At 46.8% G+C, this 22,989-nt stretch overlaps 1 protein-coding gene and 1 long non-coding RNA gene across 2 annotated transcripts in view; one reads left to right on the forward strand and one right to left on the reverse strand.

Annotated features, from left to right (window-relative positions):
- Window positions 1-11,510: 11,510 nt before the first annotated feature.
- Window positions 11,511-15,234, reverse strand: LOC123574135 (uncharacterized). The gene is made up of 3 exons (XR_010587609.1): window positions 15,143-15,234; window positions 12,163-12,229; window positions 11,511-11,905 (listed from the first exon to the last, which is right to left on the reverse strand). It is a non-coding gene; the product is annotated as an uncharacterized lncRNA (long non-coding RNA).
- A 3,210-nt stretch (window positions 15,235-18,444) lies between these two features.
- JADE2 (jade family PHD finger 2) overlaps window positions 18,445-22,989 on the forward strand; it is a 152,618-nt gene continuing 148,073 nt past the window's right edge. The window contains exon 1 of the mRNA XM_065546745.1: window positions 18,445-18,600. Within this exon, the coding sequence (XP_065402817.1) occupies window positions 18,586-18,600 (15 nt within the window). The 5' untranslated portion in view covers window positions 18,445-18,585. The remainder of the gene's footprint in view (window positions 18,601-22,989) is intronic.

The following is a 22,989-nucleotide window of genomic DNA, read 5'->3' on the forward strand; positions in this document are numbered from 1 at the left end:
CACAGCACCTGGTGCCTTTTCTCGTCTTAATCTGCCTTTTGTCAATTGATTTTCGCGAACCTTCAGAGAGCAAAGGAAAGTTTTCCCTTCGCACAAGGAGTCACTTGAGCCTTCACCAGCTTTGAGAGATTATTGGCATAATAGGCTTCCCCATTGCCCCCAATCAAATGTGAGATTGGGGTACAGAGGTGAGCCTAGAATCCACGATCTAGGGCTCCAGTGCAGGTCCTATGTTGTGAGTGTGGCCTGTGGGGAGAGCTGATCACGTCCTGTCTGCTGCTTCTGCAGCTTCTTTTTGGGCATCAGGGTCCCCAGAAATCAGAGACTCAACAAAGCGTGGAAATACGGGGCAGTCCACACAGTATGAACCTGAAGACCCAGCACCAAGCTCAGTGATATGGCGTTATGGTTAACAACAGGGAGGCATGGTATTCATGCTCATGTGGGCAAGGAAAGTGTCAACAGGCCTGTGAGACCAAAGACAGAGTCAGCTACTCCCAGCAATCAGGAATTGGTGCACAGACCTAAAAGTTCCAAAAGTGAGTGCAGATCACACATCCTGAGAGGCTTGTTAAAATGACAGACTCCCCAGGCTCACCATTGGATGTTCAGAATCAAGGCCCCAGGTAATTCTGCTTCCACCTGCCGCTGACCAAACTTAGAAAAACTCAAAATTGTTGAGGGTTCTCTGAGCAAAATTCTTGGTCACCTGATTGTACAGTACAGAGGCTAGCTCAGAAATAGGAACCCAGGCTCTGCAAACAGCAGCTGCAATTACACAGCCAGTCCTGCCTATGGGGTGTGAAAAAGCTAAGGGTCATGCAGCAACTACCTTATTTATCATATCTGTGACAATTATGGAGCATATGCATATAGATAACGTATGTACGAACATATTCAGACATGCATACAATTGTAAACCCAAAAGTGCACAAATAGGCATTTTTTTTTTTTTTTAAAATACAGAATCTTGCTCTGCCATACAGGCTAGAGTACAGTGCCACATCATGGCTCACTGCAGCCTTGACCTCCCAGGTTCAACAAATCCTCCCACCTCAGCCTCCATGAGTAGCTGGGACTACAGGTGTGTACCACAGTGCCCAGCTAATTTTTAAGTTTTTCAGAGAGCTGGGATCTTGCTATGTTATCCAGGCTGGTCTCAAACTCCCAGGCTCAAGTGATTCTCTTGCCTCAGCCTCCCAAAGTGCTAGGATTACAGGCCTGAGCCACTACACCTGGCCAGGTATTCTTTTTTCAAAAAAGTTATGTTATTAATATTATACTTTCAAAATGTTAAGTATAAAAATATTGGCCAGGCACAGTGGCTCACGGGCCGGACACGGTGGCTCATACCTGTAATCCCAGCACTTTGGGAGGCTGAGGCAGGCGGATCACCTGAGGTCAGGAGTTTGAGACCAGCCTGGCATACATAGCAAAAGTCCATCTCTACTAAAAATACAAAATTAGCCAGGTGTGGTGGCACATACCTGTAATCCCAGCTACTCAGGAGGCTAAGGCAGAAGAATCACTTGAACCTGGGAGGCAGAGGTTCTAATGAGCAAAGATCGCACCATTGCACTGTAGCCTGGGCAACAGAGCAAGACTGTTTCCAAAAAAAAAAAAATTGTTAATGGCCACACACAGTGAGACCCTCATCTCTACAATTACAAAATTAGCTGGGCATGGTGGTATACAACAATAGTTCCAGCTGCTTGGGAGGCTAAGATAGGATGATCGCTTGAGCCCAGGAGTTCAAAGCTACGGTGAGCTATGACAGCAACACTGCATTTCAGCCTGGGAGACAGAGCAAGACCTTGTCTCAACAACAACAATAAAAAAAGTTAGTTAATAATTAACACTTCACAGAACAATGTGGCAAGTCCAATTATTGACCAGCTTATTGTTTCTAACTTTTTTTTAGGATTCAGATTTTTTTTTTTTTTTTTTGAGAGAGATTACTTTATCTTGTTTATCTTGTCTAAGTTTATCTTGTCTATATTATTAAGTATTATGCTCTAAGAAAATCTGAATTGGCCGGGCATGGTGACTCACGCCTGTAATCCCAGCACTTTGGGAGGCTGATGGGTGGATCACTTTTGGTCAGGAGTTCAAGACCAGTGTGGCTAATGTAGTGAAACTCCCATCTCTACTAAAAATACAAAAATTAGCCAGGTATGGTGGCAAATCCCTGTAGTCCCAGCTACTCGGGATGCTGAGGCAGGAGAATGGCGTGAACCCAGGAGGCAGAGCTTGCAGTGAGCTGAGATCATGACGCTGCACTCCAGCCTGGGCAACAGAGCAAGACTCCATCTCAAAAAAAAAAAAAAAAAAATATATATATATATATATATATATATTTCAAACACATGGAAAATTATGGAGAATAATGTAACAGACACCACATTACCTGCTCCATCAACATGAACCTTTCCCATATTTGCTTTAGAGGTGGTGTTGTTGCTATTTAATAGACTCTTTTATTTTAGAGCAGTTTTAGGTTCCAACAAAACAATAAAGGTGCCAGGCGCATAGCTCATGCCTGTAATCACAGCACTTTGAGGGGCCAAGGCAGGAGGATTGCTTGAGTCCAGGAGTTCATGACCAGCCTGGCTAACATGGTGAAACCCCATCTCTACAAAAACTGCAATAATTAGCTGGGAGTAACGGCACTTGCCTGTAGTCCCAGCTACTCAGGAGGCTGAGGCAGGAGGATCGCTTGAGCCCAGGAGTTCAAGGCTACAGTGAGCTGTGATTAAAAAAGAACACTATTGGGAGGCCAAGACGGGTGGATCACGAGGTCAGGAGATCAAGACCATCCTGGCTAACCCGGTGAAACCCCGTCTCTACTAAAAAATACAAAAAACTAGCCGGGGCCGGGCGCGGTGGCTCAAGCCTGTAATCCCAGCACTTTGGGAGGCCGAGACGGGCGGATCACGAGGTCAGGAGATCGAGACCATCCTGGCTAACACGGTGAAACCCCGTCTCTACTAAAAATACAAAAAACTAGCCGGGCGAGGTGGCGGGCGCCTGTAGTCCCAGCTACTCCGGAGGCTGAGGCAGGAGAATGGCGTAAACCTGGGAGGCGGAGCTTGCAGTGAGCTGAGATCCGGCCACTGCACTCCAGCCCAGGCTACAGAGCAAGACTCTGTCTCAAAAAAAAAAAACAAAAAAAACAAAAACAAACAAACAAACAAACAAAAAAACTAGCCGGGCGAGGTGGCGGGCGCCTGTAGTCCCAGCTACTCGGGAGGCTGAGGCAGGAGAATGGCGTAGACCCGGGAGGCGGAGCTTGCAGTGAGCTGAGATCCGGTCACTGCACTCCAGCCTGGGCAACAGAGTGAGACTCCATCTCAAAAAAAAAAAAAAAAAAAAAAAAAAAAAGAACACTAAAGGATGTAAGATTTTACTCCTACTTTCAACCTAACAAGTATCCATACAACAATTTCAAAGGATACTGGCAAAAGACACAGATTCTGAGACAAAGAAAAGATCTTCATTACTCACAGCACAACAAGCAGCATGAGCTTCATGTTTGCCCTGCCTCCCCTTGTCCCCCAAGTCTCACAGGCGCTATGCCAAGGGGCACAGTTAGATGAGGTATACGAAGTGGGTTTGTTTCACAGCCGAAGAACCCCAAATTGAAAGGACATCAATAATTAATAAAGAAGAACTACAAGCATATTTGCCCAACCTTTTCTCCAGAGCAATTACTTTTATCTGGACAGTAAATACACCTGCCCTTTGCTCTGGAGATAGACACTATCTCCAGGCTGTTTCGAGAACAAACATCCTTAAAAAGATATAACTTTTTTTTTTTTTTTAATATCTTTAAAACATAGGCACAGGGTCTCACCGTTTTGCCCAGGTTGGTCCCAAACTTCTGACCTCAGGCAATCCTCCTGCCTCAGCCTCCCAAAGTATTGAGATTACAGGCATGAGCCAACATGCTGGCCTTTGTCTAACTCTTTTTTTTTTTTTTTGAGACGGAGTCTCGCTCTGCCGCCCAGGCTGGAGTGCAGTGACCGGATCTCAGCTCACTGCAAGCTCCGCCCCCCGGGTTCCCGCCATTCTCCTGCCTCAGCCTCCCCAGTAGCTGGGACTACAGGCGCCCGCCATCTCGCCCGGCTAGTTTTTTTGTATTTTTTTAGTAGAGACGGGGTTTCACCATGTTAGCCAGGATGGTCTCGATCTCCCGACCTCGTGATCCGCCCGTCTCGGCCTCCCAAAGTGCTGGGATTACAGGCTTGAGCCACCGCGCCCGGCCTGTCTAACTCTTAAGATGTACAAATAGGCTGGGCACAGTGGCTCACACCTGTAATCTCAGCACTTGGTGTTTTTTGGTGTTTTTTTGAGATGGAGTTTCGCTCTTGTTGCCCAGGCTGGAATACAATGGCGCAATCTTGGCTCACGGCAACCTCCGCCTCTCGGGTTCAACTGATTCTCCTGCCTCAATCTCCCAAGTAGTTGGGATTACAGGTGCATGCCAATACACCTGGCTAATCGGGGTTTTGCCATGTTGGCCAGGTTGGTCTCGAACTCCTGACCTCAGGTGTTCCGCCCACCTCAGTCTCCCAAAGTGCTGGGATTATAGGCATGAGCCACAGTACCCGGCCAATCTCAGCATTTTGGGAAGCCAAAGTGAGAGGATTGCTTGAGTCCAGGAGTTCAAGACCAACTTGGGCCACATGGTGGGACCCTGTCTCTACAAAAACTAAAAAAGTAGCCAGGTGTGGTGTTACACGCCTATAGTCCCAGCTACTCAGGAAGCTGAGGTGGGAGGATTGCGACTGGGAGGTTGAGGCTGTGGGGAGCCATGATTGTGCCACTGCACTTTAGCCAGGGTGACAAAGTGAGAACCTGTCTCAAAAAAAAAAAAAACAAGGCGGGGTAGGGGGGAGGAATAGCATTAGGAGATATACCTAATGCAAATGACGAGTTAATGGGTGCAGCACACCAACATGGTACATGTATACATATGTAACAAACCTGCATGTTGTGCACATGTACCCTAGAACTTAAAGTATAATAAAAAATAAAAAAATAAAATGAACTTAAGAACTCAAAAAAAAAGAAAAAAAAGGCCCAGCACGGTGGCTCACGCCTGTAATCCAAGCACTTTGGGAGGCCGAGGAGGGTTGATCACCTGAAATCGGGAGTTTGAGACCAGCCTGGCCAACATGGCGAAACCCTGTCTCTACTAAAAATACAAAAATTAGCCAGGCATGGTGGCAGACGCCTGGAATCACAGCTACTCCAGTGGCTGAGGCAGGAGAATCGCTTGAACCTGGGAGGCAGAGATTGCAGCGAGCCGAGATCATACCACTGCACTCCAGCCAGGGCGACAGAGCAAGACTCCATCTCAAAAAAAAAAAGTGTGCAAATATATGAAAGGCCCATGGAGAACTGTCTCTCCACATAGGTTGAGATTCTTTTTTCTTTTTTTTTTTTTCCATATGAGTATCTAATTGCTTCAGCAGAGTTTGTTGAAAAGACTATTCTTTTGCTCAATTGCCTTGGTAACTTTGTCAAAAATCAAGTAACCATATATATGTGTGAATCTATTTCTGGACTCTGTATTCTGTTCCACTGATCTATGTGTCCTTGCTTTTGCTAATACAATATTGTGGCATTTGTTATTGTTGTTGTTGTTGTTTGCTGTTTTTGAGATGGAGTTTCATTCTTGTTGCCCAGGCTGGAGTGCAATGGCGCTATCTTGGCTCACAGCAACCTCCTCCCGGCTTCGAGCGATTCTCCTGCCTCAGCCTCCCGGGTAGCTGGGATTACAGGCATGCGCCACCATGCCCGGCTAATTTTGTATTTTTAGTAGAAATGGGGTTTCACCATGTTGGTCAGGCCGGTCTTGAACTCCCAACCTCAGGTGATCCGCCAGCCTCGGCCTCCCAAAGTGCTGGGATTACAGGCATGAGCCACCATGCCCAGCCTGTTTTTGTTTTTGAGATAGAGTCTTACTCTGTCACCCAGGCTGGAGTGCAGTGGCATGATCTTGGCTTACTCCAACCTCTGCCTCCCAGGTTCAAGTAATTCTCCTTCCTCAGTCTTGCAAGTAGCTGTACAGACGTGCACCACCACAACTGGCTAATTTTTGTTGTTGTTGTTGTTGTTAGAGATGGTGTTTCTCCATGTTGGTCAGGCTGGTCTCGAACCCCTGACCTCAAGTGATCCACCTACCTCCTCAGCCTCCCAAAGTGCTGGGATTTCAGGCATGAGCCACCACACCCAACCCATACTGTGTTGATTACTACAGCTCATGAGTTTGCAAATGTAAAGGGTGGGCTACATATAATTCCTGCTACATACATGTTTGGTTTCCTTTTTCAACCATTGAAAACTGGAAAAAGCAGTTTTAGCTTTTAAGCCCTGCAAAAACAGGCTGCAGGCTAACCTGCGGGCCAGTTTGCCAATCCTGCTATAGATTTATAGTAAGTCTTAAAATCTGGTCATATGAGTTCTCCAAATGTGTTCTTTTACAAAACTGTTTTGGCTGTTTTAGCTTTTGCTTTTTGATATAAATTTTAGCATCAGCCGGGCGCAGTGGCTCACGCCTGTAATCCCAGCACTTTGGGAGGCCGAGGCAGGCAGATCAGGAGGTCAAGAGATTGAGACCATCCTGGCTAACACAGTGAAACCCCATCTCTACTAAAAATACAAAAAATTAGCTGAGTGTGGTGGCACGTGCCTGTAGTCCCAGCTACTCAGGAGGCTGAGGCAGGAGAATTGCTTGAACCCGAGAGGCGGAGGTTGCAGTGAGCTGATATCGTGCCACTGCATTCCAGCCTGGGTGATAGAGTGAGACTCTATCTCAAAAAAAAAAAAAAAATTAGCATCAATTTCTAGAAATATAGGCTGCTGGTATTTTAATTGGGACTATATTTAGTCCATAGATCAACTCGGGGAGAATCAACATCATTATATCAAATCCCCCAATCCATGAACATGGTATGGTGTATCTCTCCATTATTTAGGCCTTCTTATTGTTGTGGTATATTTTTTAATCCAATGAAACATTAGATCTTATATATATTTACCACTTTATTTGTTTTCCATTCCTTATCTATCTCTTACCCTCCATCTGGTTTCATTTTCCTTCTACCTGAAAATTTTACATTAGAAATCCTTAGTCAGACAAGATGACTCATGCCTGTAATCCCAGCACTTGAAGAGGACAAGGTGTAAGAATTGCTTGAGCCAAGGAGTTCAAGACCAGCCTAGGCAACATGGTGAGACTCTGTCCCTATAAAAAATTAATCAAGGCCAGGCATGGTGGCTCATGCCTGTAATCCCAGCACTTTGGGAGGCCAAAGTGGGCAGATCACCTGAGGTCAGGAGTTTGAGACCAACCTGGCCAAAATGAAATGAACCCCCATCTTAATAAAAATACAAAAATGGTGCTCATGCTTGTAATTCCAGCACTTTGGGAGGGCAAGGTGGGCAGATCACCTGAGGTCAGGAGTTCAAGACTAGCCTGGCCAACATGGTGAAACCCTGTTTCTACTAAAAATACAAAACATTAGCCGGGTGTGGTGGTGCATGCCTGTAATGCCAGCTACTTGGGAGGCTGAGGCAGGAGAATTGCTTGAACCTAGGAGGCAGAGGCTGCAGTGAGCCAAGATTGCACCACTGCACTCCAACCTGGGCAGCAGAGGCGCCCGCCACCACGCCCGGCTAATTTTTTGTATTTTTAGTAGAGACGAGGTTTCACCATGTTACCCAGGATGGTCTCGAGCGCCTGACCTCATGATCCGCTGGCCTCGGCCTCCCAAAGTGCTGGGATTACAGGTGTGAGTCACCGCGCCAGGCTTTTTTTTTTTTTTAACTGGGGACACACAGACTTTGGTGGAAGCTCACAGCAGCTTTGACCTCCTGGACTCAAGCAATCCTCCTACCTCAGCCTCCCAGGTAGCTGGGACGACAGGCACGCCACCACGCCCAGCTAATTTTAAATTTTTCATAGAGACAGGGTTTTGTCATGTTGCCCAGGCTGGTCTCGAACTCACTCCTGCGCTCAAGCAATTCTTCTGCCTTAGCCTCCCAAAGTTTGGGGATTACAGGTGTGAGCCACCGTGCCCAGTCCTCATGCACACTTTTAAAGTTTTTACTATGTTTTGCCAAATTTTACTATGTTTTGCCAAATCCAGGTTTATACCTAAGTGAAACGTGGACAGCCCCACGTTTCAGTTTTTTTTGTTTTTGAGACGGATTCTGCCTCTGTTGCCCAGGCTGGAGTGCAGTGGCGTGATCTCAGCTCACTGCAACCTCCACCTCCGTGGTTCAAGCAATTCCCCTGCCTCAACCTCCTGAGTAGCTGGGATTACAGGCACACGGCACCATGGCCAGCTGATCTTTTTGTATTTTTAGTAGAGATGGGGTTTCACCATGTAGGCCAGACTTGTCTTGAACTCCTGATCTCAGGCAATCCACTGCCTCGGCCTCCCAAAGTGCTGGGATTACAGGTGTGAGCCACCACACCCAGCCTTCCAGCTGGTCCTTATTTATCCTCCAGCACTTTCAGCTGTTCTATTCCAAGTTTGATCCATGCAACGCAGGGGGTGGGGGACAATCCAACAGGTGAATCCTCTCCCACACCTGGAAATGGCTCAAGGAGGCCTCCTAGTTGGTTACGGGACCACTGAGCCATGGACCCCAGGGTCACCTTTCTTCCCACCACAGTCAAGCTCAGCACGTAACTTAAATGCATAGTGGTCCCGGAAGTGTCAAGGAGAAAAAAATGCCCATTTTTTTCCCCTCCATACACAACAAAACTGTTCTAATACAGCCAAATGAACTGGAGAAGCAGTTTTATTCTTGCCCTTTCTGCCGAGAAAAAACTGAAAATGCAGGTGCCACAAAAATACTAAATGGAGGCCGGAGGCAGTGGCTCATGCCTTTAATCCTAGCACGTTGGGAGGCCAAGGTGGGTGGATCGCCTGAGATCAGGAGTTTGAGACTAGCCTGGCCAATGTGTTGAAACCCCATCTCTACTAAAAATACAAAATTAGCCAGGTGTGGTGGCAGGCGCCTGTAATCCCAGCTACTTGGGAGGCTGAGGCAGGAGAATCGCTTGAACCCGGGAGGCAGAGGTTACAGGGAGGTGGAGGTTGCAGTGACCTGAGATCGCGCCATTACACCTCAGCCTGGGCGACAGAGCAAGACTCTGTCTCAAAAAAAAAAAAAAAACATAAGTGGAGAATGCTCTTGGAGCAGGGTTTCCAGCCTTTCAGAGGAAAGCTGCAAAACACTGAAAGCTTTCAAACTTTGGGATCTTCAGCTCTTACAGAAGTATCTAAGTCAGGTGTGGTGGTGCACACCTGTAATCCCAGCTACTTGGGAGGATCTCTTGAGCCCAGAAGTCCAAGGTCAAGCCTAGGCAACGTGGCAAGACTTGTCTCTTAAAAAAAAAAAAAAAAAAAAATTGTAGGTTGGGTGAAGACCAAGGCAGGTGGATCACTTGAGGTCAGGGGTTCGAGACCAACCTGGCCAACATGGTGAAACCCCCTCTCTACCAAAAATACAAAAATTAGCGGGACATGGTGGTGCGCACCTATAATCCCAGCTACTTAGGAGGCTAAAGTGGGAGAATCACTTTAACCCTGGGGGTGGGGAGCTGCAGTGAGCAGAGATTGTGCCACTGCGTTCCAGCCTGGGCAACAGAGTGAATCTCTGTCTCAACAAAAACAAAAACAAAACAAAACATAAATTCTGACTATTCCTTTCCTAGGGCTTCTCCAGCATCCTGACTCTCCAACAGCACTGGGCTTTCACAAGGACAAATAATATGCAAAACTTTTTAGGAGTCTACTTATGATAATTGCCTTAAATTAACATCACAAAGCAATGGAAATTGCATCCCCCTAAGGCTTCTTACGGCAGGAAGTTACCCAGCGCCTGACTGAAAAGGTAGTGACGATTAAAATTAGGTTGGTTAGCTTCTGTCTTGCAAAGCTTGTCTGTTAATCCATTACTTGTATTCATATAAAATGGCATTTCTATATCAAAATGCGTGAATGTTTTAATCTGTTGTAAATATAAGCTTTTTTTTTCTGTTCAATCAGACAAGTCTTTCCTCTGCCAGAAACCTTAAAACTGGTATTCTTAAAACAGTACTCTACTAGCTGCTTTTACTTTACTGGATGGATATTCAGTGTTCAGATCACAGAAAGTCAGTCCTTCACTATTTGCTAGCCTCAGGCCATACCAGGAGAACTTCAGTGTGAGTGTCTTATTTTAAGCCTATCATCAGTGAACTAAAGTGCTCACAGGAAGATGGAGGAGGAGAACTGCAGATCAGGTTACTGGAGGAGCAGAGAATGCATTTCCAGAAGCCCTGTAATGTCTTCAGACCTTTGAAGGCTGTTTTGTAGAAGATGGCTTGTTCTTCCTTAATTTTCAAGGCAAGCATAGGGCCAAAGAATGAGAGCTATATAAAGCTAGATTTCATCTTTAAATGGAAGACCTTTAAACAATTAGAGCTGTGTGAAAGATACAAAAACTTTCTTGGATTGAACTGAGCTCCTAATTCATTGGGAGAATTCAAAAGAATGGTCATCTCACAGGTCTACAATAAATGAATGATTGAACATGATTGAATATTTTACATGATTACTTTATTTATTTATTTATTTTTTTTGAGACGGAGCCTTGCTCTGTCGCACAGGCTGGAGTGCAGTGGCCGGATCTCAGCTCACTGCAAGCTCCGCCTCCCGGGTCTACGCCATTCTCCTGCCTCAGCCTCCCCAGTAGCTGGGACTACAGGCGCCTGCCACCTCGCCCTGCTAGTTTTTTGGTATTTTTTTAGTAGAGACAGGGTTTCACCGTGTTAGCCAGGCTAGTCTCGATCTCCTGACCTCGTGATCTGCCCGTCTCGGCCTCCCAAAGTGCTGGGATTACAGGCTTGAGCCACCGCGCCCGGCCACATGATTACTTTATAATTAAATATATATATATATGGACACAGTCATTTGTTTTTAGAAAGCTTTGAAAATGTTTAAGCAAACTTAAACATTTTTATTTTATTTTTATTAAATAGAGACTTTTATTTTATTTTTATTAAATAGGGTCTCACTGTGTTGCCCAGGCTGGTCTCAAAACTCCTGAACTCAAGCAATCCTCCCACCTCGCCCTCCTAATAAGCAAACTCTTGTTATTCTGACCACTAGTTTGTAGAATAGAGCCATGTGGCTAATCATCTTAATCCCACTTGGGTTTTTGAAACCCTTTGCCTGGCTGGCTGTTGTTGACACTGTGTAGGGGCAAAGAAGGAAAGCTTCCGCCTTTACCTTCTTAAGGTTCACTGAAAATGACAAAAGGCAGGTAGGAGAAAAAGGCATACAAATTTATTTAAAATGCAGAGCACAGGGGAACTGCATGAGAATGATTACCCAATAACCCAATGAGGCTTAGAGGTTTATAGACACTTCTTCATGGAGGAAGGAGAGATGAGGGTGTAGGAGTGAAAGATTTTTAGTGGGAAATGAATGGACCCAAAGGCAGACTTTATCTTGTGAATGATTCTCTGGCAATTTAATGGGGCGGAGGAACAAACAATGGTTTGGGAAGAAGTTTGTCTGGGCTGTAGCTATGGTGTTTAATGTTCAGTCTCTTCCTCTGTGATAGAAGTTTTAATTTTCTCTGGTTAATGAAATTTCAGGGAAGGGATAAAAGGCAATTGTGTTCCTCTTTGGGGGTCCAGTTTCTAGGTAGATAAGAGAACTTCAGCGAACAGCTTCATTCTGTGCTTTGGGAGAGACGGGATCCGAGAGAAAGGGAGGTAGGGGGAGGTCAGAGGGAGACCTTAGACTGAGGCTTATTTCCGAGGCCTTTCAATTTTCAAAGCACTCAGCATGCCGAAGCATCATATTTTGCGGTATGGCTTTCTGTGCTCCAACATCTGCTCAAAAAAAGGAATAATTAATGTCAAAACAATAAAAATGCTTTATATTTGTATTCTTCTGTATTTGTACATACCCAGATTTTAACTGTTTCTCTTTTACTGTATAAATTTATGTATTTCCAAATTACATATTTATATATTCCAGAGATGATTTTAGCTTTCAGGAGGACTCATCTGTTTCCTTAGTCTTAATTCTATTAACACCAAAGGATAGCTTCCTAAGCATAAAAGGGAGAAAATTATTCCATTCCTACCTTTAGTCACTGGTGATAGAGATCACTCCACAACTGAAGAACAAAATCCTCCTCTGAGAGTGAAACTCTTAAATAAAGCACATTGTAGACAAGATTAAGCAACTATGTAAGAAATTTGCCTAAAGAGATAGTTTTTTCCATAAAAAGCAAAAGATAGTGAAATGGATGTCATCTCACTCCTGAATTTAGCTAAATTGAGGTCACTTCTCATCCTGCCCTGCCCCCTCTCAGAAGGAAGAATGCAGCCCAGGGATGGTGATAGCCTACAGAAGCCTTGGGCTCAGCTCCTAAGCCCTAAGGGACAGATGGAGAAAGGAGGACCAGACGGAGGGGAAAGAGGTGGGGGAGGCGGGGTGCGCTGCTGCAGGTGGCAGGGCAAGACCTGCACTCCCTTAAGTATGTATGCTTCTAGGCTCGCAGAGACTGGCCAGGGGCTGGTTGGCATCACACCATGCACATCTGTACTAGGTACCAAATCACTGCTCATCCTTGACCAGAATATTTAGTCAGTTAGTTGTGAATATTAATTGCAGAAGAACTTTCTGGTTTTATGTCTCTCTTTGGTCACAGTCCTAGCTTGCGGGGTTAGAGAAAAAAGAATCCACTTTTTAGGGTTCCAGATTTAGCAAACAAATAGAATATAAAAATACAAGAGGATGAGTTAAATCTGAATCTCAGAAAAATAATAAATAACTTTTTAGTGTAAGCATATCCTAAATATATTTCATCTGGCAACTCTATCATATTTTCCAATCAAGAGTTAAGCCTTGGGGCCAGGCATGGTGGCACACGCCTGTAATCCCAATACTTTTGGAAGATTGAGGTGGGCAGATCACTTGAGGTCAGGAGTTCGGGACCAGTCTGGCCAACATGGTGAAACCTCCTCTCTACTAAAAATACACACAAAAAAATTAGCCAGGTATGGTGGCACGTGCCTGTAATCCAGCTACTCAGGAGGCTGAGGCAGGAGAATTTCTTAAACAAGGAGGAGGAGGTTGCAGTCAGCTGAGATCACACCACTGCACCCCAGCCTGGGCAAAAGGGCAAAAGAGTGAGCCTCTGTCTCAAAAAAAAAGAAAGAAAGAAAGAAAGAAAGATAAAGAGAAAAGTCAGCAGAATGGAAATAAATCAGAGATGTAAGTAATCAATGACTAACATTTTTTGCTATTTTGTTTTTCTCAATTTAAATTTAAATTTTTTTCTTTTAAAAATTACCTTTTATTTTTGTGAAAATAATATAAATACGCACAAAAATTAAAAAGTCAAAAGGGGCTGGGCACAGTGGCTCATGTGGGTTATACCAGCACTTTGGGAGGCCAAGGAGGGAAGATCACTTGAGGCCAAGGGTTCTAGACCAGCCTGGGCAACATAGTGAGATTTGTCTCTACAAAAAAAAATTAGCTGGACATGGCAGCGTGCACCTGTAGGCTTAGCTACTTCAGAGACTGAGGTGGGAGGATTATATGAGCCCAAATGTTCAAGGTTGCCGTGAGCTATGATCCTACCTCTGCACTTTAGCCTGGGTGACAGAGTGAGAACCCAACTTAAAAAAAAAAGTCAAAAGTACTAAAAGGTATATAATGAAAAATAGCAGTGCACCGTTCTACCCAATCCCACTCAATCCCATCCTTCCTCTGATTGCCAGAGGTAGCCAGTTCATCCTTTTCCGTTGTTTTTCCCAGTTTTAACTGCCTCCCATCTTCCTAAAAATGCCTATACTGCTATTTTGTTGATTTGTCAGTTTTGGACATTACCTACTTTTTTTTTTTTTGAGACGAGTCTTGCTCTGTTGCCCAGGCTGGAGTGCAGTGGCACCATCTCCGCTCACGGCAACCTCCGCCTCCCGGGTTCAAGCAATTCTCCTGCCTCAGCCTCCCGAGTAGCTGGGACTACAGGCACGCGCCACCATGCCTAATTTTTGTATTTTTAGTAGAGATGGGGTTTCACCATGTTGGCCAAGATGGTCTCAATCTCTTGACCTCGTGATTGGCCCGCCTCGGGCTCCCAAACTGCTGGGATTACAGGTGTGAGCCATTGCACCCAGCCTGAAAACATCTTTTTACTGCACCATTCCTCTTGACTAATGGTTTGGGTTTAGATCTCTAGGCTATAAGTCATTCTCACTCAGAATTCGGAAGGGCCTCGCTCCATTCTGCTCCAGCTTCCAGCACTGCTGCTGAGAAACCTACTCCCATTCTCATTCCTGATCCTTTGGAGTCACCTGTTTTCTTTCTGGATCCTTTTAGGGTCTTTTCTTTATCCCTGGTTTTCTGCCAGTTCATGGAAATGAACCTTGAGATATAAATCTTATTTTATCTCCCTGAGGATTTTATAGCATTTTAAAAAGTTTTCTTCTTCTCTCTGATCATATTAAAGGACTATGTGCTGAAGAGATGACTAGATGGATGGCCAGCCTGCTTGGGTAAAGCCTGACTAATGGGGGACTTCCCTGTGCAGGGTGGTGGTCCCTGAGCTGCTGTTCCATTGAGGGCCCCAAACGCCTGTATCTAAAGGTCTTCCCTTTGAGCCTGCTCAGTTTCTACAGAAAAGGGTTCTTTCATTTTCAGGTGGTGGTTGTGGAGTAGGGGCCAGGTTGGGGTGGGGTGAAGGGGTGAGAAATGTGCCTGGCTCCTAGGTTATCTAGCAGCAGGGTGAGGAAATGGGGCTGAGAATTTACCTTTTAGTATCTAGATTTTCTTTTGTTCCCCATATTTCCAGTTCTGTATCCCGTACCTGCTCTTCATAGTACCTGATGTGCTGATCCAAATTCCCCAGGGAGTAAACCTCAGGTCTCCTTCAGGAGTGGGCAGGAGCAGACAGCCCACTGCCCGCCTAGGCCTCCTCTCACCTAGCTCTCAGGCAGGCACCACACTCCTGCCATTCACAGCGCCGTCCTCTGTCTCCCAGCAGCTACACCTGCCTCTCTCCTCCCCTCTGCGGAATCAGGCCTCAGCTCCCTCCACGCCTCTGTGTGACTCACCACTCCACTCCTTCCTCTGCTTCCCACCTTCCGAAAATGTGGTGACATCCACGTCTGCTGCTGCCTCCTCTTCTATTCTCAGAGACCTTGTCAGGTTTTTTTTTTTTTTTTTTTTTTTTTTTAACTCTTTTTACTCCTGTGTTGCTATCTTTGGTAGCGCTTGGGAGGGAGCAGACAGATTCACAAGAGACTCCTCTGCCATGTTTAACCAGAAGTTCTTTTGTGTAAGTTTTCACTCTGAAGCATTTTCAGGGGACACTTTCCAGGCCCTGTTCTGAAATCTTGCTTTCAGTCAACACAGTTGGTTTTTATTTTGCTTTGTGGTAGATGTTTCTTTATGGGAAGCAGATCAAAGTCTAAATACACACTTTGTTTTTGTTTTTTGTTTTTTTGAGACAGAGTCTTGCTTTGTCGCCAGGCTAGAGTGCAGTGGCACGATCTCGGCTCACTGCAACCTCTGCCTCTCGGGTTCAAGCAATTCTCCTGCCTCAGCCTCCCGAGTAGCTGGGACTACAGGCATGCGCCACCACATCTAGCTAATTTTTGTACTTTTAGTAGAGACGGGGTTTCACCATGTTGGCCAGGCTGGTCTCGATCTCCTGACCTCAGGTGATTCACCTGCCTCGGCCTCCCAAAGTGCTGGAATTACAGGCGTGAGCCACTACACCCAGCACACACACTTTGTTTAATGGTATTGGTAAAACACTCTTGACCTTTTAAACAATAGCAGCAAGACCCAAATATGTCTCTCTGCTTTTGTCTTGGAATGGGGGATGGAAAAGCTGGAGAGGTGCTTGGCAGCACGGCCTTTGCCCCAGTGCTTGACATTCTGGTCAATCTCCTATGCATGAATAAAAAGCAAGCGGAACGCTGAAATATCATCTCCTTTGAATTCACCATGAGCTCCACTTCTCTGCTCTCCTGTGTTGACACATTACTGCTATTGCATTGCATCTGCTGGTGAATCTCCTTTCATTGCAGGCCACAGAAAACCTCCTTCATGTAAAGCTGCACACAAGGCCCCTGAATGATGAGGACACTTTAGCAGTCATTCCTCTTATTGAAGGGCTCACAGTCTTAGGGAAGGATTGCTGCCATTTCAGTGTGCTCTGCTGTGCCCTGCTGCAGAAAGTCCAGACAAACTAAGGCGGGAAAGCTGGGCTGGGAGCCCGTGACAGGGAAAAGTTAGCAGGAGAGTGAGTGGACCAGATGGATAGGGCTTTGAATGCCACACCAGGTCTTTGGATTTTTCTGCAGGCAGTGGGAGCCACCCAAGGATTCTGAGCAGGAGAGTAACATGAGATAAACTGTGCTTTCAGAAAATTAAGTTGGCCGGGAGCAGTGGCTCACGCTGTTATACCAACACTTTGGGAGGCCGAGACAGGTGGATCACCTGAGGTCAGGAGTTCAAGACCAGCCAGGCCAACACAGCAGAACCCCACCTCTACTAAAAATACAAAAATTAGTCAGGCATAGTGTCAGACGCCTGTAGTCCCAGTTACTTGGGAGGCTGCAGCAGGAGAATTGCTTGAACTCACAAGGTGGAGGTTGCAGTGAGTCAAGATTGCACCACTGAACTGCAGCCTGGGCAACAGAGCGAGACCCTGTCTCAGGAAAATAAATAAATAAAAATACAAAAATTAGCTGGGTATGGTGGCAGGCATATGTAGTCCCAGCTACTTGGGAGGCCAAGGCAGGAGAATCGCTTGAACACAGGACTGGAGGTTGCAGGGAACGGAGGTTGCAGTGAACTGAGATTGTGCCACTGCACTCCAGCCTGGGGAAAAGAGTGAGACTCTGTCTCAAAAGAAAAAAAAACAACAAAAAAAGGAAAATTAAGTTGATAGCTGTAGGTCAGAAGGTTCAGAGAGGGAGAGGCTAGAGTCCAGGGGGCTCTAGATCAGATCACTGGGAGAACTTTGTAAAAATCCACACGCCAGCCTCTGCCCTTCAATATTTTGTTTCAGGAGGTTTGGGGAGGGAACTAGCAATCTGCATTCTCAAAACATTCCACAGTTGCAGAGGTCATTGTGACAGGCCGCTAAAGGGGATCAGACCCCAAATATGAGGCTGGGAGTCTAGGGAGAGAGAGGGGAAATAGACTGGGGAGGCTGCCCTGAGGGGAGCCCCACCTGGCCTCTGCCTGCTTAGGGGGCTGAGGGGAGGAAAACATGAAGAAGACCATCAAATTGGGCCAGGAGAGCTGCCTGGAGACTGGGGCCCAGCCTCCAGCCTTCTGATTTTAGAAGAAAATCAGATTTGGGAGATGACATGGGACATTCCAGGTGACAAAGGGGCCTGGGACTTGGGGGATGGTGAATCTGTGAGCACCTGGCTCCTACTTACAGTCATGGAGTATGTAGAACTGGGAAAGGAAACTGTCATTCACATCCCTCAGTCAAACATACGTAGGCACATGCATGGACACAAACATAGCCCTCTTCTGCAGGAGTCAGAAAGGGTGGTGATTCAGAGACTGGGCTCTGTAATCCAGCAGCCCTGGATTGAAATCCTATCTCTGTGGCTCTGGCTGAGTCACCTGTCCTGTGAGCAACAGCCTCCTCACCTATAGAAAGAAAATGTTGCCAGCAATTAACTCAATATGGCTTTGTGATGACTCGATGAGATGCTGCATGCAGAGGCTGGACACAGTGCCTGACACAAGGGGAGACTCTGTATAGAAGCTCTAAGGGTAATACTAAAAAATGCAATCTCACTTCTGAAGCCAGGGAGCCATAAAGTATTTCATTCAGAGTGCAAGGAGGCAAGTCCACAAGAAGACACGAACCCTTTTTTTTTTTTTTTTGATACAGAGTTTTGCTCTGTTGCCCAGGCTGGAGTGCAGTGGCATGATTTTGGCTCACTGCAACCTCTGCCTCCCAGGTTCAAGCAATTCTTGTGCTTCAGCCTCCTGAGTAACTGAGCTTACAGGTGCATGCCACCATGCCTGGCTAATATTTTGTATTTTTAGTAGAGATGGGGTTTCACCATGCTGGCCAGGCTGGTCTTGAACTCCTGACCTTAAGTGATCCGCCGGCCTCTGCCTCCCAAAGTGCTGGGATTACAGGTGTGAGCCACCATGCCCAGCCAGCATGAAGCCTTTCATTTGCTGCTACCCATTCCGTATGGCTTTCTCTGGGTGTGTGTTTGGTGAGTCCTTTGCCTTTGGTTTCTAGGACCCACAGAGAAATGACAGACCCTTCCTGCTGCATTTAATTGGAAAGGAGCACAGAGACCTGAGATTATAATGATGACGTCTTAAATGTCAAGTGCTTCAAAAGTCTGCTGTTGCACTCACTGTTACCCTGAACAGCTCTGGGAACCAAAACCCTGCAGCCACCTAAAGCATGCCCTGAGTCTCTCAGCCAGGTTTCACCTGGGAAATCTGAGTGACAGTGACGTGCAGGCAGCTGGAAGACGCACAGTAAACCGAGGAGCCTGTGATGAGCTCAGAGGAGGTGAGTTGATGATCTGCTATTTATAGCCCCACTAAGAGGCTCTGGCCGCCAGCTCCATGTGAGGCTGGGTGGAAATGATGCCTTCGCAGAGCTGAGAGCACAAAATGAAATTGGTGATTCATGGGCAGCAGCCACTTGAAAATATGAACACTCCTGCGTCCTCAGCCCCGCTGGCCTTTCACACCCATTTGGAGGTGTGTTAAGCAGAGTTGCTAGCCTGCTGCATCCTAGTCTGCATGTGTTTGGGCAGGATGTGAGGACAGGCAGGTTCTGCCCCGACAAGGAGCCTGCAAAGGGCAACAGCACCCCGGGAGCACTCTGAGAACCTCCGCCCACCCCCCAGAGGCCTCAGCTGGAACGCAGGGCAGGGCTGAGTATGAGGCAAGCCCCAGGAGGACCTGCGGTCACAGAGAAAGGACACTTCCTGCTCCTGCCCTCTGTCTCCAGGGGCGACGCTGGCAACAGAACAGCTTTCTGATGACGCTTGTTCTGCTGAACACACAAAAGTGTACAATGAGGAAACCCCTGCAGCTTGACATTTCCCCCCCTACAATTCCACAGCCCAGTACCTGTCACCTGAAATAGCTTTTGTTTATTTTCCTCAGTAACATCTTGGCTTCCAGGCCAAAGTCTTCTTGGAGGACCCAACTCAACTCACCCTATGTGAGGAATGCCCTGGAGGTCTCTCAGTTTCCCACAACCAAACTGAACTTAAAGGGCCAAACCAGGATAAGGAGGCCAGCTGAGCTCTGAAGCCAGATTGTCTGGGTTCACATTCTTTTTCTACACTTGCAGCCACGTGGCTTCAGTCAAATTGCCCTCTGAGACTCAGTTTTTCTCATTGGTAAAATGAGGATAATTAGAGAACCTACCTCACTGGGCTGTGGTGAAGGGTGACATGTGGATAGTGGTCAGCCCAGCGTCCAGCACATGGACAGACTTGATACTGGACACTGCTGCTGCTGCTTTTGCTGTTGAAGTTGTTTTTACTACTGGGTTTTGGTCCCTGTACTGATAGCACTCCTTTGCACACAGTCTATGGCACTGAGCTTCCTTGCGGAGGTGGTGCCCTGAGGCCTCAATAGAGACCCTCTGCCCAACAAACACACCCCATATCAAGCTGCCAAACATAGTGGACTTCACCCCGGGCATGCTTGACAGGCCTCTGCCTTTGCCTAGGAACCAAGTGCCTTTCCCCTGGGGCTGGGCCTTGCCCGGGTCGACTACCCCGATGCTTCTGCTCCTCTATGTCCTGGGGTGGCCTTGGGGGTATTAACGGTCACCATCCAGTGGAGGGTTTCACCTGAGGGTCCCAGGTGCTAACTTGAGGTCTGTGACCAGCAGGCAGCCCACCAAGGGAGGGCCTGGATGACTGGCCGGATAGGCCCACCTCACCTACGGGCTGCACTTGCAGCACAAACTGCTGATTCATGGAGACTCATGAGGCCTTGGCTATCTGTACATTCTCCATCTCCAGCTGTCGGCCAAAACATAATTGTAGTTGTCACTTTGGCAGCGAGATGCTATGATGTGTCCTCTCTCCACGGCAGTGAGCTTTTGGAAGGTAGGAGGGATCTGCAGCTGCTCCCGTGGACAGAATCATTCTGGAAAGTGGTCTGTGTGAAGTGCACCCAGGTGCAGTCCGAGGAGTGGTGTGAGCAGCAGGGTGAGGCCCTATATTAGAACGGGCACTGGTGTTGCCTGTGTCTGCATCTACAGTAATGCAATTCTGATGACATCAATGAATAACAGAGAGGCTGCCATTGAAATGAGGCATTGTTGGCAGCTATGAGGACTTGGAAAACAGCCATCAGGCTTATGCACAAGTCAGAATCCATCGTGTGTGGGGTAAATGAGTGGTTAGACCATGGGGTACATGGTGTAGGGAGATGGTGCCAGAGACATAGCTAGGACCAGACTGAGAAGCAAGGGAGTCAAAGACCAGGCCATGCAGCTTGGACTTGATCCTGGACATAGGGAAAGTGATGTGATCGGAGGACGTGGCAGTTCTGGGCTCAAACCTCCTTGAGGGATGGCACTGAGGGCAAGGTTCCCCCTCCCCACAGCAGCTGGCAAGCAGTGGCTTGCTGCTTGGGAAGGTGTTTACCCCTGTGGAGCACGAGTTCCACACTCAGAAGGTGCCTGAGACTCTGCTCATATGGAAAGCATGGGAAGGGCCAGTCCCAGCCAGGACAGCTGAGAGTGCGCAGTGAACAAGGGAAAGCACCAGGCTCATGCCTTCCCTCTTCTGCCGTCCTTCTTGGCCAGGAGTTCATTACTGAAGCACCTGTGTGCAGATGTGCTAAATGTAGAGGACTGCACCACTCCCAGGTCAAAGGTCAGGGAGGCTCCTGGGACTGAGAGATGACCCCGCTGCCTGTGGATGTGGCCTCCCTTCCCACTAAGGAAACAGCAGAGGCAAACATCCAAGCTTACCTGATGGAGGAATTCCTAGAAGAAAGGTTCTATCCTTATGTACTTAAATACTGACTTACAGGTTGGTTAGTGGAGACAGAAGAATAGTAAGTGTTGGGAGCCGTTACCAGTGGAGGAGCCACCCATGAGCACGGAAGCCAGAGCATATCTGGACCATCATGTAAGTTCAGAGGAAGACACGATTCAGTTGACAAAAATTTGTGTACCCTCCTCAGAAGTGCATTGTTGTGCAAGAAATGGTTTGGCAGTGACTCTCCCCTTTCAGCTGCAAGTCATCAAGGGCTGAATGCCTCTCCAGTTGCCAGGGGAGGAGTGGCTTGTAGAGCGGATGTTCCCAGTCTGGCAGAATCTTCTATCAAGTGTTCCCTGAGTTGGGCTGCCAGGGGGCAGGTGTTGAACAGTGATGAAGTCCTCTCACCTGAGCAGCTTCTAATGCAAGAGGGGTGTCGTGGGTGCCTGAAACCCTATGTCTGTGGGTGGAGCGTGAACTTAGCCTCTTCCCTGAGGTTAGGCAGCATGTCATAACCACCTCCGGCTGCCCATGGCTGGTTTGGGGCAATATGCCAAGATGTAGTTTTGCCTATTTGGTTTGCTTTTTCCTCTAAAATATACAAAAGTTAATAACATGTACTGGGTTTTTAAAAAATTATAAAATATAAGATATGGTCAGAAAAGTGCAAACAGACCGGGTGAGGTGGCTCACGCCTGTAATCCCAGCACTTTTGGAGTCCGAGGGAGTGGATCACCTGAGGTCAGGAGTTTGAGATCAACCTGGCAAACATGGCGAAGCCCCATCTCTACTAAAAATACAAAAATTAGCTGGGCGTGGTGGCGTGCTTTACCTGTAGTCCCAGCTACTCAGGAGGCTGAGGCAGGATAATTGCTCTTGAGCCTGGGAGGCTGAGGTTGCAGTGAGCCAAGATTGTGCCACTGCACTGCACTCCTGCCTAGGTGACAGAGCAAGACTCTATCTCAAAAAAAAAAAAACAAAAAAGAAAGAAAAGAAAAGTCCAAACAACTATGTATACAGCTTAACAAATAATTACAACATGAATGCTTTTTTAATATAGAAAAGGTTTGTGTTTTTTTTAAACCATATGACCAATAAACCTTTACCTAGAGAACTTTCACTAAGATTCTTTTAACAGAGTAAAAAAATTAAAATGGTACAAAAAAATGAAACGTTAATGGAAATTTACTCCCTCCCTTTCCCCACAAGTAATCACCAACAATTTCTTGTGTATCTTTCTAATTTTTTTCCTCTGCATCAGTAATGTTTTTATTATCATTTTTATTATTTTTAAATTATTTTATTTTATTTTATTTTGAGAAGGAGTCTCGCTCTGTCTCTCAGCCTGGTGTGTAGTGGCGCAATCTCGGCTCACTGCAACCTCTGCCTCCCAGGTTCAAGTGATTCTTCTGCCTCAGCCTCCTGAGTAGCTGGGACTACAGGAGCGTACCACCACTCCTGGCTAATTTTTGTATTTTTAGTAGAGACGGGGTTTCACCCTATTGGTCAGGCTGGTCTCGAACCCCTGATCTCAGGTGATCCACCCGCCTCAGCCTCCCACAGTGCTGGGATTACAGGCATGAGCCATCATGCCCGGTTATTATTTTATTTTATTTAAGACACAGGGCCTCGCTCTGTCACCCACACTGGAGTGCAGTGGCACAATCATAGCTTTCTGCAGGCTCAAACATCTTAGCCTCTCCAGTAGCTGGCACTATCGGTGTGTACCACCAGTAATGGTTTACAGGGCCCAGCCCAGCAATGTTTTGAAAATGAGGACCAGACCTGGTGGCTCATGACTGTAATTCAAGCACTTTGGGAGGCTGAAATGAGAGGATTGCTTGAGCCCAGGAGTTTGAGACCAGCCTAGGCAACATAGCAAGACCTTGTCTCTATGAAACATAAAAAATTATCGGGCACGGTGAGGTGGGAAGATCACTTGA

Source organism: Macaca fascicularis, chromosome 6 (genome assembly GCF_037993035.2).
Source record: "Macaca fascicularis isolate 582-1 chromosome 6, T2T-MFA8v1.1".
In the NCBI taxonomy this organism is placed as follows: domain Eukaryota; kingdom Metazoa; phylum Chordata; class Mammalia; order Primates; family Cercopithecidae; genus Macaca; species Macaca fascicularis.